Source organism: Myodes glareolus, chromosome 1, assembly GCF_982192425.1.
Source record: "Myodes glareolus chromosome 1, mMyoGla1.1, whole genome shotgun sequence".
NCBI lineage: Eukaryota > Metazoa > Chordata > Mammalia > Rodentia > Cricetidae > Myodes > Myodes glareolus.
In genome coordinates, this window is record NC_142026.1 from 14,881,415 (window position 1) to 14,897,310 (window position 15,896).

Consider the following 15,896-nt stretch of genomic DNA (forward strand, 5'->3'; position numbering starts at 1 on the left):
GGCACCTTTCTCCTCAGTTTCTGGTATAGGGTTTTAGGATGTGCACCTTATCTGTAAGTCACATGGTTTTTAGGTACCAGAGTGCATTTCCAGGAAGTAGACCTACTGGGAAGTGCAGCAGCTTACTGTGGGATCCCACATACTCTCCCAGGAAGCATTGTTCAAGGATTCTTAGAGATCTAGGCTTGCTGTACTTGGGGGTAGACTGAAAAATGATAAATCATAGCTAATAAATATAAATATAATCTTTAAAAAAATTTTCAAGACAGTGTTTCTGTGTAGCTCTGGAACTCGCTCTATAGACCAGGCTGGCCTCAAATGCAGAGATCCAGCTGCTTCTGCCTCCCCAGTGCTGGGTTAAAGGTGTGAGCTACCACTGCCCAGAAACTATTATCTTTTTATGTGTATTTCTCCATAAATCCCTAGGGATAAAGAGGTTTTTGTTGGAGAACTCAGGCGGGAATTATAACGAAAGTGAGTGCCCTCCCGGAGTCTGGGTTTGCAGTTCTTTACACTGCTCTAGCACGCAGCCTTGTGTACTTTTAGTGTTAGGTGAGTTCAGTGAAGTTCTATGTTTTTACAAGTGTTTTCAGAACCCATAAACCAAGGCCAACAGGGAGACAAGGAGACATAAACAAGGACACATAGCTGAGTAAGAACATGAACAGCTCTGCTTGAGGACTAGAATTCGGTTCTCAGCACCATGTCAGCTGACTCACAATTGCCTGTTACTCTCGTTCAAGGGTATCTGGCAGCTTCTTCTGGTGTCCAGGAGCATCTGCATATACATGGCATACATTTACACACACACACACACACACACACACACACACACACACACACACACACACTTTGAAAAAACAAATAAAGCAAACCTCCATAAGCCAAAAAGTGAGCAAACTTACTTAAAATCTCTAAGAATGAGTCAGGCATGATGGCGCATGTCTTTAATCCCAGAACCCAGGAGACAAAGGCAGGTGCATCTCTGTGAACTCGAGGCCAGCCTGATGGTCTACAGAGCGAGTTCCAGGACATCCAGGGCTGTTACACGGAGAAACTCTGTCTCGAAAAGCCAAAACAAACAACTCTAAGAATGTACTGAAATGAGATGTACTAAGTAAAAATAACTTTAAGTTTAAAACCCCTCAAATTTCTTTAAAGTAAAAATTATTTATATTGTGAAGTATATAAGTTAAAATTTCTGGTTATTAATGGCAACACTTACTAATTTTGAGTGAAACTAACCTTTTTTATACCAATTTATAGAAATTTTCTTCTCTTTTTAAAAAAGATCTATTTTTATTTTTTATTTCATTGTGCATGAATGTTTGTCTGCGTGTACATCTGTGTACCATAAACACGCAGTGCAGACAGAAGCCAGAAGAGGGTGCTAGGCCCCTGGAACTGGAGTTACGGATAGTAAGTTGCCACGTGGGGTTGGGTATTGAACTTGGTTCTTCTGGAAGAGCAGTCAGTGCTCTAACCACTGAGCCGTCTCTCCAGCACTCCTCTCCCTTTTTTTGAGACGGGTTCCTAATGTATTCGTGACTGGCCCGCAACTTGTTATGTAGACTAGGCTGGCCTTGGGCTCATAGAGATTGTCTTCTTTTGTTTCCGGTCGCTGGGATTAAAGATGTACATTACCACATCTGACTGAAGCAGCCCTTGCTGTCTGTGTCTAGATAGACAGACAAACCCTACCCCACACCTTTTAGTATAATTCAAACTGCGAATACTGAAATCTCTTATGCCAGGTTGGAAGTGAGGGCCTCGTTTAGCTGAATAACAAAGCAAAACAGGGAGAACAGAGCCAGAAAACAAAACATCAAACAAATACGTTCCTTTTTAAAATCCTTATATCAGCTTCAAATTTTACTTTTAAAAATTTGAAGTGCTTTCTGGATCAATTTTTAACTTCCAAATCAATTTTACTTTATTGATTTTGCTTTTGAAGGAGGAAATACGTATATTCAAGTCTGGGCTTAGGAAAATGGGTAAAGATTGTCCATCTCAAAGAGAAGAATTCCCCTGCTCCTCAAAGTGGAAAAAGGGTCTTACATGTTTCCTTAGATAGGACGGTCACAGGCTCGACAGGCCTAGACACGCTACTTATCTTTTTACCTAGCAGTCATGCAGGGCAACTTTGCAACTTTGTTTTAAAGTTCCATCTCAGACAAGTATCATGAAAATATTATCATTATAATTACTGTTCAGTGAATAATTACAGTGTTCCAGCATGTAAGCATTTGATAAAAGTTCTCATTTAATTACTATATCCTCTCAGGCATATTCTATAGTATGTATTCTTTTAAGATTAGGAAATAGAAGATTAGCCCCATTATGTAACTAGCCCAAGATCTTACAGCGAAATGGAGTGGACGTGGATTTTGAATCCCCAAAGTCTGTGCCATTATTTATGTATTTTTTAAATGTACGTTGGTGTTTTGCCTGCATGTATGTCTGTGTGAGGGTGTTGGATCCCCTGTAACTGGAGTTACAGACAGTCTTGAACTGCCATGTGGTTGCTGAGAATTGAGCCCAGGTCCCCTGGAAGAGCAGTCAGTGCTCTTAACTGCTGAGCCATCTCTGCAGCCCCGTCTGTGCCGTTATTTAGTGGCACACTATTATTATTTATTATTTAGCTCATCACATGAACTAGCATGGTTTTGAGTAGCCCGCTGTACATACCTGCTTTCGTGTATTTTCTTAACCAAAGGCGTTAAACATAGTATTTTCCATGGAGAATATGACAAAATACAGGTATGCACAGACTGGTGATTTTCAGTTATCTTAAATAAAACCCCAGTGTCTTCAGCAGGAATGTTGATAAAATACCATTTCTAGAGTGAATTGGTATGAAATATTTGTGTGTGTGGATGGTGATTGATTGTTTGCTAGCCGAGCACGCTACCACTGAGCTACACTGTGTGTGTGTGTGTGTGTGTGTGTGTGTGTACTGTTTTCTTTAAAATATCAAGCAGTTTTTCAGTTCTCTTGCCAAGTTGTCAGGTGTTCTGGGTATATAATTGTAAGAATTTAACTATTGGCTTCCCTTAAAATTCCTTGCTGTTCTTTGAAAAAGTCATTTAGGTGCACTAGGAAAAGGTAGCACTAACTATTTCTTAAAGATTTATTTTTATGTGGCTGGAAAGATGGCTCAGTGGTTAAGAGCACTGTCTGCTCTTCCAGAAGATCTGGGTTCAGTTCCCGTGTGGCAGCTCACAAATTGCTGTAACTCTAGTTCCAGAGCACCTGGCACCCTCACAATGATGTACATACAGGCAAAACACCAATGCACATAAAATATAAGTAAATTTTAAAAGATCTGTTTTTATTTTTAATTACATGTTTATGTGTGCACCTATGTGTAGGTGCGTGCATATGACTGCAGGTGCCTGTGGAGCCCAGAGGTCATGGATCCCCTGGAGCTTTACAGGTGGTTGTGAGTCACGTGACATGAGTACTGGGAACCAAACCTAGGGAGTTTGCAAGAGCAGTGTGTGCGCTTAACTGCTGAGCCATCTCTCTAACACCCTCATTAGCTATTTTTTGAATAAATCAAAAAATATGATAGGACTATTATACATTCTCACAGGGTAAGTAAATCTCTGTGAATATGCCATATGGAACTGTAGGGTTACTCTGGTGTACCTTGGAATAGTGACTTTCCACTGGGAGATGGAAGCAGGAGTGGAGGGGATTTGAATTACGAGGACCTCACACCTCTGCAGCTGCAGTTACAGGAAAGTGCTCCTAGTTTCTGAGTTTCAGAGGAAAGAATGCAGGAAAACGCGGATAAGAAACGCTGCCCAGTACAGCTCAGACACTTTCTTCCAAGTAAGCCCCAGGCTCCGGTTATGTGGATGGTGAGAGCTTGATCTTGGTAGATGGGTGTAGGCGTTGTGATTTAAGGAACTTTAAGATTCTTTGTCTAGTTCGGCACATGTGGAGTCTGTCTGATTGCATTTCAGGAGGGGACAAGGACCGGCAGTACATTTTGTTTACCTGATTTCCCTGCCTCCAACCTGCTGAGAATTGGTTCTTTGCTTTGGTCTCTGCAGTTCATCAGGTGCTCGTCACTGTCCTAAGGGCTTTATGAGTCTTTGCTAATCTCTGACTTCCCCTCTCCCCTGCACCGTGCGGCCACTGCACTCTAAAAGCAGTGCTGATGAACAGATACTATGTACCTGTCACTCCAGATTGCTACTCACTGTTGTGTCTGCCCAGGGTCTAGTATATAGACCTTGTTTTTCTTTTTCTTTTCCAAGATGTATTCATTTTTATGTGTATGTGTATGTGTATGAGTATGAGTGTTCTCCTGCATGTGTGTGTACATCATGACCATGCCTGTAAGAGCAGCTACTGCTCTTACTGCTGAGCCCTCTCTCCAATCCTTAGACTTTTCTTTTGGTTAGTTCCTACTTTCCAGTTCTTGGCTGAGGTGTCAGTGTTTGCATGCTTCTTCTGAAACCCTTACTAGCAAGCCCAGTTCCGTGTTCTTAGAACATCTTATAACATTGGACTATAATACAGCATTGCATTGAATTCCTTCTGAAGGACCTGGCTATATCCTGTTCACTGCTCTGTTTTACTATATAATGTATAGAACAATGCAGGGCATGGACTGGGTGCTCATCAAGTTAAGCTTCAGGTACTAAATTGTTTCTTGTTGCTCTTGATATAAGAACATTTTGAATAGACATTTTTAGCAATGTGTGACCTTACAGCTGCATATATTTCTCATTTGGCTTCAAAACTAATTTTCCCCATCTCTTGTAGGTCCATAGAAGATTCTTTATGGGATATCAAGTTCTAAAGGTCTTTGCAGCAAAAGATGATGAGGTGAGTTGGGTGTGGAACTTTGAGATATTACTACAAAATTGAGCTGTTGTTTTAGGGAAGTGGGTTGTTTTTGGTCCCTTTTTTTGTTTGTTTTTTGAGACAGGGTTTCTCTGTGTAGTCCTGGCTGTCTTAGAACTCTCTTAGACCAGGTTGACCTCAAACTCTGAAATCAGCTTGCCTCTGCCTCCCAGATGCTTGGATTAAAGGTGTGTACCACTACACATGGCCTCCCTTTTTGTTTTAAATGACATGAACAGTTTTCAACAGCTAAACAGTTAAAGGTTGGGAAAATCTCCAACCTTTAACTCTGGCAATGGAAAAATGATAAATGAGTTTGTTTTTGCTTGACCATAAGACTGGAGGCCTCAGTCTTGCACAGAGAGTAACCTTTGACCAGTCTGACTTAGGTGTAGGCATTTTCTGTCAGGTGTTCAGGAGGGTTGGGTCAGACACTTGTTTGGTGTTTGGTGCTGGTGTGTGGACCTGCAGAGTGGGCCTGACCTGGGAACTGTTTCTTCTTTCCCCATGTTCCTGAGAGTCTCTACTGTCGGGCTGGCCTCTTCCTGGCTGACAGCTTTGATGACTTGCACATCCTACACTCACACCTTGCTCCTTGTACATATTTTCTTTCTGAAATATTAAGCCAACACTCAATATTTCGTTGGTGTTGATTTTAACTGAAAATTTCAATACAAAATGTGTTTAAGACAGTCAGTAAGCAGGCTTCTAAAATCTGAAAGCATGTGTATTAGAAAATAATGAATTTAATGTAGAAGATTCATTTGCGGTGGGAGTAGGGTATTGGTGACTTCTTTTCTCCCCACCTCTGGAATGTGGCTGGCTGCTCACCTAGTAGGTAGTCCTGTGATTGTTGTCTGAGAACAGTTAAAATTAGGAAAAGAAGATGCTTGGCTTCCACTTTGCTGGCAGGGTGAGTTCATTACAACACATAGATGACTTCCCATTTGAGAATTCTAGTTCATGGTTTTCTTCTGAATCAAGCCTTCTTAGAGGTTGTGCTGGTCTGGTCTGGTGTGTATTGTTAAACCATGACTTTTTAAACTTCAGCTGCGCATTTAATCCCCACTTGTTTTCCTTTCCCACCCAGGAAGTTGTGATGACTTCATGAGAATGGTTAGGAGGGCAGTAAGAAAATGCTCTGTCACAGAGCTGCACTGAGTCAAATGGAAACGTAGGGACAGGTTCCTCCAAAAGCAGCTTGTGTTTGGAATAAGGACCGGGATTGCACTAGGCTGCATGTCCATGGGCGTGGCAGCTGGTGTGCTTGAAGAACAGAGGAAGGTTTGGGGCTTTTATTAGGACTGGGAAATCTGCGCAGTTATTATGAAAGATATCCCATTGGCATATTGGTGCTCTGGGGAATGGGTAAGCCCTGATTGGTGTGCTGTGGAAGTTCCTAGGTAAGGCTAGCTGCAAGGTTATAGCTGGCCGTTCTGCAGTCAGTTACTAAGTACAGATAGATCTAAAGGTAGGGCATGCTGTCTCTGATTGTTTCCTTGAGATAATTTGGGGCAGGTATTTCTTTTTTCCCATAGTCCTTTGATTTCTATTTTTGTGGGTTGTAAAAGATATGACTTTTATATATTTTAGGGTCACTTTGAAGTTTTTTTTGAAAAAAGATACCTTCATTTCCTAATGGCTCTTTGGTGTCTGTCAGTTTTTGATGTGGTAGTCAAAAATTGGTATTATCTAACTGGAGCTCATGTGATACGTAGGAGAGCAGGGAAAGTGCTGCTGTATGAGAACCTGCAGTCAAAGCTGCATGCAGCGGGCTCGTGTGGGTGGGTGGGGAGTAGGAGTGCGATGACAGATGTAATAGCCGTCTTCATGCAGTCTGGGGATGATCGTGCGGAGTAGACATTAATCTGTGCTTCACACCAGAGAAGTGAACTGGGGCCAACAGGTGGGGTTGCTCCAAATGAATTATTCTGTCATCCAAGATTGCCAACTCCAGGTGGGTTGCTTTATGTGAGGTAGTCAGATGCCCGTCTCTGGAAGTTTGCCAGCAAGGTCTCCAATAGTACCCATCGTGGTCATTGTAGGGGTTGTTAAAGCAGGTGAATATTACTGGTTTTCAATTAAAATATTCTGTGAAAAACTCTTTAAAATTTTTCTCTGGCTATTTGCTTATGATTGTGTGTGTGTGTGTGTGTGTGTGTGTGTGTGTGTGTGTAGACTTTATACTTTTATGTGCTGATTTGCACTGTGTGTGGAAGAGAAGGGGAGAGGAGGAAGAAAAGGAATGGGGACTCAATTGAGTTAAATGCAGGACTAGTATTGTTACAATATAGAATATAATGTTTAGTCCGGCAGTGGTGGTACACACCTTTAATTCCAGCACTTGGGAAGCAGAGACAGGTGGATCTCAGTTAGTTTGAGGCCAGCCTGGTCTACAAAGCGAGTTCTAGGACAGTTAGGATTGTTTCATAGAGAAACCCTGTCTCAAAAAACAAAAACAAACAAAAAAAGATCATTAACCCATCATCCTATATATTAAATATCCTGATTGGTCTTGTCAAAGACACACAAATTCAAATTTCAAACAAATTAGAAATAGTTTCATCCTCAGATGCTTTGCTTTTCTGGTCCTCTTTTATGGAATGTAGTATTAGAACATGCACGTCGTGTATGCTATGTGTCTCATTTGTACTGATAAAGAACGTATTTGCTCAGTGAAGTTACAGAGTCCTCTTAGTTCTGTGACCGGTTGGGTAGATAGGGTTAGTGTGAGTCTTCCTTGAAATGAGGGAGATTTCTCTCTTTTGAAATCTGTAGGCAATTTTGATGGCCAGCTATTGAAGCCATCGGTTTGTATGAAGGGGCGGGATGTGGGTTAGCTGTGGGACAGGAGAAGTGAAGTGTTTGGGAACTGGGAAGATGAAACTGAGCAAGGCAGATCTGAAATGGGTTAGGAGACATGGTGGTGTTGTAGCCAGAAGGAAATTACATGAGCAGAAGCCCCAGCCCTGCTACTGATCAGCTCTACAAGGCTGGAGTAGAACTGTCCGACATGGGCTCCTCTGGGCAGGAGTGGCAGTGATGGGCTTGAGAGGTGGCACAGAGGTTGAGTTGAGGGATGAGGAAGGTATTGTCAGGGGCTTTGAGGCCACAGTTTGGTTGAGTGGGAGGAGCTATTAGGGGAAGTAGGGATACAAGAGGGAAGCAGTGGTGTGGCCAGGTGAGGCGTCTGACGTCTACGCCTGCATCTAGGAGAGTCTTTATTTGTGTGGCCCTGTGCAGAAGCCAGAAGAAGATACTGGTGCTTTCTCTCCTTATTTCCTTATTCCCCTTGTTGAGACGGGATCTCTTGCTAGGCTAGAAACTTGCCACTTTGTCTAGGCGGGACCTGCCAGTTACCACCTCTCAGTGCTAGGGTTACAGGCACACGCAGCCTAGATTTTTATGTGGATGCTAGAGACTTAAGCTTAGATGTCAGAGATTTGACACTAGATCTTTAATCAATAAGAACAAGTACTCTTACTCACTGAGCTGTCTCCCCACCCTCTTAGAAGAGTTTCAAAGATTTAGCTCTTCAACTCATGGGACTAGATGAAATAGTCACTAAGTTGAATTTTAGAATGAGAGGAAGAAAGGAAGGGGGAAAGTAGACTTTGAGAAGTAGTTGTGAAGGACCACAACTCATTTTAGCCACAGTTATGTCATTTTGCAAAGAAGCTCAGTTCAGAGAAGGGCCCCCGGAATGCTGAGCAAAGCAGGATACCTGAGGTCAAAACGAGGACAGCCTTATCAGGCTGCAGGACAGGGGATTTATGGTCAGACATTTGGTGAGATACCCAGGACAGCCTTATCAGGCTGCGGGACAGGGGATTTATGGTCAAGACATTTGGCCTAGGGGGAAACAAAGACTGACCATATATGCTTGAGATAGGGACAGGTCAGTTATCTGGTTTCTTTGGTCCAGGCGAAGGACCACGAGGCCTGCCCTCAAATTCACCCCTCGCCTCATTCAAACTGGCCAATAGGACCTCTGTAACCGCGCTTTTGCTTCTGTAACATTGCTTCTGCCTATATAAAGATACCCCAAGACGTAGCTCGGGGTGCTCAGTTCTCCATGTGACTGCAGCACCCACAGGCCTGTGAACATTAAAGTTTGCCTCTTGTTCTTGCATCCAGTGGCTCTCGGACCTGGTTCTTGGGCACGGGTCTCCACGCGTGTGAGACACCCTCTGGGTGCTCTTTCAGTTGGAAGAAGAAAACAACTTGGGGAACAGTGGCCCACATAGAGTAGTTAGAGGACCCTGTTAGTTCTGCAGTCAGAGTGTGGAGAAAGAGGGTCAGGCAGGAAGCTATGGTGAGTCCACCAACCAAAGATTTGGCAGGTAGAAGTCTTGGACTCTAGAAGGTAGTTTCATTAAGAAAGTAGAAAGCATAGCTGAATTGAATCAAAGAATAATCATGTTCTAAACAAATTCAGAAGGTTTTGAGGAAAAAAACAGATACAGTAGTAATTCATGCAAGGAGAGAGACAGATTTTGTTTAGGAAGGCTGAGTCTTGAAATTATAGAGTGTGGGCTTAAATTGAGAGAAAAGGAGGTCAAAGTAGTAGGGTCTAGTTAGTAAAGCTCTAGAGTCACACTAAGAATATTGTTGGATCCTGAAGTGTGGAAACAAACTGTTTTGTTTTGCTTGTTGGTGTTGTAGGTGCAGCCCAGGGTTTTGCACATGCTAAGCAGGTGCTCTACCCCTGAGCTGTGGAGACTTAGAAAAGATGCCTGAAATAGGAAGCAAGCAGAGACTCCTGTGTGAGTGCCCAGGTCCTGCCGTTTGTGTGGACGCTCATGTGCTGGACTGTGCTGACACACACACGTTTCTTACAGGCGGCGGCTGTAGCCCTTTCTTCCCTTATTCATGCTTTGGATGAATTAAACATGGTCGCCATCGTTCGATATGCTTACGACAAAAGAGCGAATCCTCAAGTTGGTGTAGCCTTTCCTTACATTAAGGACGCCTATGAGGTAAACCTGCAGGCCTTTTTCATCCTCTCCTGCCCCCTTTCACCTTTTCCTTTTTAAAAATCCTGTTTTTGAAGTACTGGGGATCCATCCCATTCAATCCAGGGTCTCACACCCGCGAGGCTATTCTTCATTTCCTCTCTGTCCCTTGATTCTAAGCACTGTTTTGGGATCTTGTTAAAATACATATTCTAGTTCTGTAAGTCTGAGTGGGCCCTGTTTATAAATTTCTTGCAAACTCCCAGATAGTGTTGGGATTTGCTGGTCCATGAGCCAGGTTTTCAGTTAGAAATCAACTTGACTCATGAAAGTATTTAAGGGTCTTTTTATTAAACCAGTAAAGGTGACGCAAGGCTTTCTCCCAGTTCTCATCCTTTTGGCCTTTCAGAGCCACGTGAGAAGAGAGGTGCCTCCAGTTTAGCCGTGAGGACCATGAATAAAGACTGTGGGTGTGGTTTTATTGTGACCCCTGTGGAGTTCACTTTACTTGAGACTCTCCTATTTCAAGTACAGATTAGGAGTGCTTTGTTCCCAGTTCCGCTGAGAACGCCACGTGCCCAGGCTGTAAGAGAAGGTAGAAGTACTGACTTCCCAGTCAGACGTCCTGATTTTTCCTGCTTGGTCCTGCATTCTGCAGTCCTTGAGCAGCCTTCCTGGAGACGTCTCGTTTGTATCTGGTATCTGTCGTGCTGTTTGCAAGTGTGAAGTTATTAGTAGGAGTCAAATACTTTATTTTATGTGTGTCAGATTTAGACTAAGTTTGGAAGTATTTCTGCTGTGCCTCTTCCCCAGGGCCTGGGACCACTTATATATATTTCCATTAATTTGATGGCTTCTGCTTTTTATGTCCTTTCTTCCTCATTAGTGTTTAGTTTATGTGCAGCTGCCTTTCATGGAAGACTTGCGGCAATACATGTTTTCGTCACTGAGAAACAATAAGAAGTGCGCTCCCACAGGTGAGTTTATTTCCATTTAGCTCACTAATGGCTCTTCACACACGCTGGTTCTTGGGAAATCACCTGGCTGCAGCTGCTGATGGTGCCAGACTTCATGGGGTGAAGTAGTTGAATTCTAATCACACCCTCCCAATAATGATGAAGATGGTTCAGCAGGTGCTCTGATAGGGCGCGGATTCTCCTAACCTTCCCAACTGTCTGGTTCTCCCTTCTGACTTATGGCACACATCTGAGGAGCAGCTTGTTGGAGGTCTGTTCTCTAGTTTTGAGCAGAAAGTTTGCCCTCGCTGAAGCGAATTCGCGTATGTCTGCGTCCTGCATGCAGTTCGCTGTAGCCGGGACGACAGGGACAGTATTCACAATGCTGTTTCTGCTTTCTTCTTCCTTTTTAGTTCGTGGCCGCAGCTCAGCTCACTGTTGCTTGTTGCTGGCTTCCAGGAGTTACATCTGGCGGTAGATGTCAGGGTGCCAGAGCGATCTCACAGTTATCAGCACTGTCTTCCAGGCAGCTCACAATTTGTGTAGTTATGTGTGGGCAGAATGTCAGCACTCCCCCCTACCCCCCCCCCCCCCCCCCCCGCCGCCCCGCACCAAAGCAATAAACAGCAATGAATGATGATAGAGGTTTTAGGAGAGATCAAGAAGTAGAACAAACGATGGTGGATGCTTTAGGTTACATACTGTATCATCTACGTCACAGTAGAGTTAAGGAATGGGGAGGGGACTTTGCAAATGGAATTCTCTCTATGAATTTTTAGGGCTCAGTGTGCTATAAAAATACCAAGAAATCAAATGGGTCCCCAGGGCTAGTGTTCCTTTCTCTAGAGCTAGGTCTCTTTCTGTCATGGTGGAGGCATATGTGGACCTGAATATGAGAGAAGTCGTGGGCTGTTGAGTGTGTCTCTGCCTCCTGGTTATGAGTTCAGTAAGGAAGCGTTGGGGACTGAACTGAGGCCTCGTGCTTACTAGGCACCCAGTCTAACCTTAGCTACACCCCAGCCCTCATTCCAAACTCGTTGAGAAGTTATTTTATAAATCGGCCCAAATCTAAAAGTTGAACATCTTTTGATCAGCTGACACATTTCCTGTGACTCCGTGATTTTTCTTATCGCTATTGGCACCTTTCCCAAGATGATGTTTAGGAAGGGATTTATAATACCTGAGTGACCTAGCAAAAGCTAGCAGGTGGGATTCACTGAATGTTTCCTTGTGCAAGAAGTAGATCTGAGTTGCCCGATGGACCCTACGTGTATCATTCATGATGGTGATGGTTGTGGCATTGCTTGAAACCGCCTATGGAAGTTTCAGACACAGGCGGACAGTGCCTCGGGAATGCCTGTGTGCTCTTTCATCTTGTGACATTTAAGGAGTAGAGAATGGAAACATAAGGTACTGTTTTAAAGTGCTTACTTTCCACCGTGATTGACGTTAGACACAGTAGTTAGTTGGATGGCCTTGTGAACCGCCATGAACCAGCACCATGAAAGGCATACAGTTGATGGGACAGTCAGCTTTCCAGGGAAGACTTGCTTCTTGTCCACGTAGCTTTGGGCTGTGCAATTTGTATTGACTTGGTAGATTTTTGCTGAAAGACTCTGACTAGGGATTAAGGGAGACATCAACGGGAAATGGCCCTGTTTCTGACATAAGGAACTTTAGAGTTTGAATGGGATGTTCTCAGGTGTATGTAGAGTGCCTAGTGGCTTTGCCAAATGAAAAGGCGACACCAACAGATTATGAAGGATGTGCTTGTTCTGGTTGGGGGTGCCATCCTGTGACGTTGCTGGGCTCTGCTGACAGTTACGTAAGGGCTTTAGAAAGCCTCGCTTCGTTAGGAAGTTGTTTGTTGTTTGAAATGTTTTTCTCTCTAGCTAATTCTATTTTAGAAATATTATCTCAGAGGATACTAAGTATTTTGTTCACATCTCCACAGGAGGTATTTTATTTATTTTTTTTATGGCAGATATTTTTCTGGAATAGACTCTTTAGTTTTTGATATGATACTCCATTGCCAAAGGCTCACTGAATGGTAGAGCTGGAAGAGTCAAGAGAGAGGGCAGCTATTTGTTTTGTTTCCTTCCTTCCTTCTTCTTCTTCTTCTTCTTCTTCTTCTTCTTCTTCTTCTTCTTCTTCCTCTTCCTCTTCCTCTTCTTCTTCTTCTTCTTCTTTTTTTTGAGACAGGGTTTCACTTTGTAGCCCTGGCTGGCCTGGAACTTTGCTATATAGATTAGGCTGACTTTGAATTGCCTCTGCCTCCCAAGTGCTGAGGTTAAATGAAGTTAAAGGTGTGTGCTACTATGCCTGGTAGGTCAACTATTTTTTTTTTGACATTTGTTTGTGTTTTATGTGTATGGGTGTTTTGCTTGCATGCATGTCTGTGGATCACGCATGCCTAGTGCCTACAGAGGGCAGAAGACGGTGTTAGATTGACTAGAACTAGGATTCCAGCCAATTGTGGGTGCTGGGAATCAAATCTGGGTCTTTTGGAAGATCGTCTGTGCTCTTAACCTCTGAGCCACCTCTCCAGATGAGAAAACCAAAGGTCAGGTCAAGCACTTAGATAACTAGGGGCTACTTCTTGGCAGAGCAGGCGCTGTATGACCTGCCAGTGTTGCTGCGTTCGGAGGTGGAAAGCATTTGATTTGATGGAGAATAAATAGAAATAATCTTTTTTTTTCCCTGTTTGCTTCTTGGTTCACCGCTGTTTTAAGAGGCACAGCTGAGCGCTGTTGGCGATCTGATCGACGCTATGAGCCTGGTAAGGAAGCGTGAGGAAGAGGACACCATTGAAGACTTGTTTCCAGTCTCCAAAATCCCGAACCCTGAATTTCAGAGACTGTTCCAGGTGAGAAAGGCGGGGTCAGCAATTGTGGTTCTCTTCTCTTTCCTTTCCTTTTCTTTCTCCCGCCCCCTCCCTTCTTCTTTCCCCTTCCTTTTTCTTTTTGAGATGGCTGGCCTAGAACTCAATACATAGACCAGACTGGCTTTAAACTCACAGAGATCCGCCTGCCTCTAAAGCCATAGGTCAGCAGTGGTGTGGTCAGGAGGGGCAGAGCTCATGCACGGACAGCGTATGGAACCCCTCTGAGGTAGTGACACTGAACAGAGATCTACAAGAAAAAGAGGGAGCCTGGAGTGGTGAGGGCGTGGTGCTGTAAGTACCGTGAGCCTGGCAGGATGGAGAGCCGTATGTTCAGCCAATCCCATTTGCGTAGAGAGAACTCGGGGAGGAGGAGGGAAACCTCTTCTAGGTGTGGACAGGGATTTTCTCAAAAGGACTCTCGTCATCAGGAAGTAAGGCCAGCAATCGACAGTGGGACCTCACGGAATTAAAACACTTTGCACACAAAAGGAAACAGCAATGTAGTAAAGAGAGCCACAGAGTGGCGAAGAGGTTTGTCAGCAATGCCCCGACAAAGGGTCAGTGTCTAGAGCAGAGAGCCCGTGAAAAGGCCGATGAGGCTCAAGGGAGGCGGGTATCAGGAACACACCAGGCAGGAGGTGAGCTCTGAAAGAGATGAACATACTGTGGAGAGGGAAGGCTTACTGGTGTGTTGATGGGGATGCTGGAGGGAGGAGCACATGAACTTTTTAGATGAAATTGGTGTGGAATTCCTAACTGAGGGGTCCCCAGAGTTTGCAGGATACTGACTCCTAAGTGTTATTCACTATCAGCTCCAGAATTTTTCTTTCTATAGGATGAAAACATCTTTATTACATTTTCTCTGTTGTGGGGAAACAGTTGATGGAATAGAATAAATAATATACTTTGTGACGTGAAATTGCAAAAGCTATTCAGCTCTTTTTACTTGAAGATTACTAATATGCCAGCTGTTTACACGTGGGAATAGGGCAGGCACAGCTTAGTGACACGTGTGTGTGCCCAGCATGTACGAGTCCTGGGTCCAACCCATAGCAGCAATAAATGAAATGGGCTGGCTAGAGCCTTCTTCACAGGAGGGAGACGTCGGTGAGCTGTCTCACTCCATTTTTTTTTTCTTAATGGCATCTGGTTGCCTACCTCGTGTACTATTAGAGCAGTTGTTCTCAACCTGTGGGTCGTGACCCCTTCTTTTGTGTTGACCCTTTCACGGGGCCACATATCAGATAGCCTGCATGTCAAATATTTACATTAAGATTCATAACAGTAGCAGAATTACAGTTATGACGTAGCAATGAAAATAATTGTATGGTTGGGGTCAGCACAGCATGAGGAACTAATTGCACTAAAGGGTTGCAAATAGTTCTCAGGAAGGCTGAGAACCATTGTGTTAGATACTGACTTTTTGGTCAGATACTATGCTGCCAAGGTCTGACTTAGACTAAGGCAGCACGGATGCCCGAGTGGAAGCAGCCTGTGTCCACTTCACTCACTTGGACGTTGGACAGCCTGCCTCGCTCTTGGTCCTCACCCACTCTTGGTGCTCCTTTCTGACATCCTTGTCCTCAGTCAGTATCTGTTAGACAATTATATGTGGGACATATTTTCTGTGCTTACAGTTTGCCAGTAAACAAGGGCTCTCTGTTTTCAAGGGGGGGGCTAGATAATACATAAGTGAACTAAGCAGTTGGACTGTTGTAAATAAATGCTTGAAAAGCACAGGATTGGGAAATGTTAGAGTGTGATTAGGTGCTAGCGCGGAAGTGGAGAGGCTGCTTCATTACTACGTCAGGGGGTCTTTCTGAGAGATTACTATTTGAGCAAAGACCAGAATGATAAAAAGGGTTCAGCTCCTCTCAGAACCAGGAACAGGTGGAAGAGACAGGAGGAGTATTGAGCTAAGGACTCAGAGACAGAATGAGCTTGGCTTGAGTGAACTCAGAGGGGTCGTCTTTGCTTGGTTGTGATTAAGGAGGCAAATGGTAGGGCTGCCATTGGAATCTGGCTGTGTCGTACAGAACTTCCCAGGCTGTGGAAGGAGCTTGTAGGAGTCACTTTTGTGTCTCCAGAATATTTCACATAAACAAGGGAGGGAAAGTGTCCATTGGCTCAGTTCCAGGGATTTTTACGGCTGGGAAGGCAGGATGGAGCAGCTCATTCCATGGTGGGGGCAGCACAGGGTAGAGATGACCATCTACATTGTGGAGGGCAGGGTGGAGCATG

General features: G+C 44.0%; 1 protein-coding gene across 1 annotated transcript in view; it reads left to right on the forward strand.

Annotated features, from left to right (window-relative positions):
- Positions 1 to 15,896, forward strand: part of Xrcc5 (X-ray repair cross complementing 5) — an 82,930-nt gene that overhangs the window by 23,850 nt on the left and 43,184 nt on the right. The window contains exons 10-13 of the mRNA XM_048458974.3: positions 4,780 to 4,842; positions 9,702 to 9,839; positions 10,702 to 10,792; positions 13,504 to 13,637. Coding sequence (XP_048314931.3) covers positions 4,780 to 4,842; positions 9,702 to 9,839; positions 10,702 to 10,792; positions 13,504 to 13,637 — 426 coding nt within the window. The remainder of the gene's footprint in view (positions 1 to 4,779; positions 4,843 to 9,701; positions 9,840 to 10,701; positions 10,793 to 13,503; positions 13,638 to 15,896) is intronic.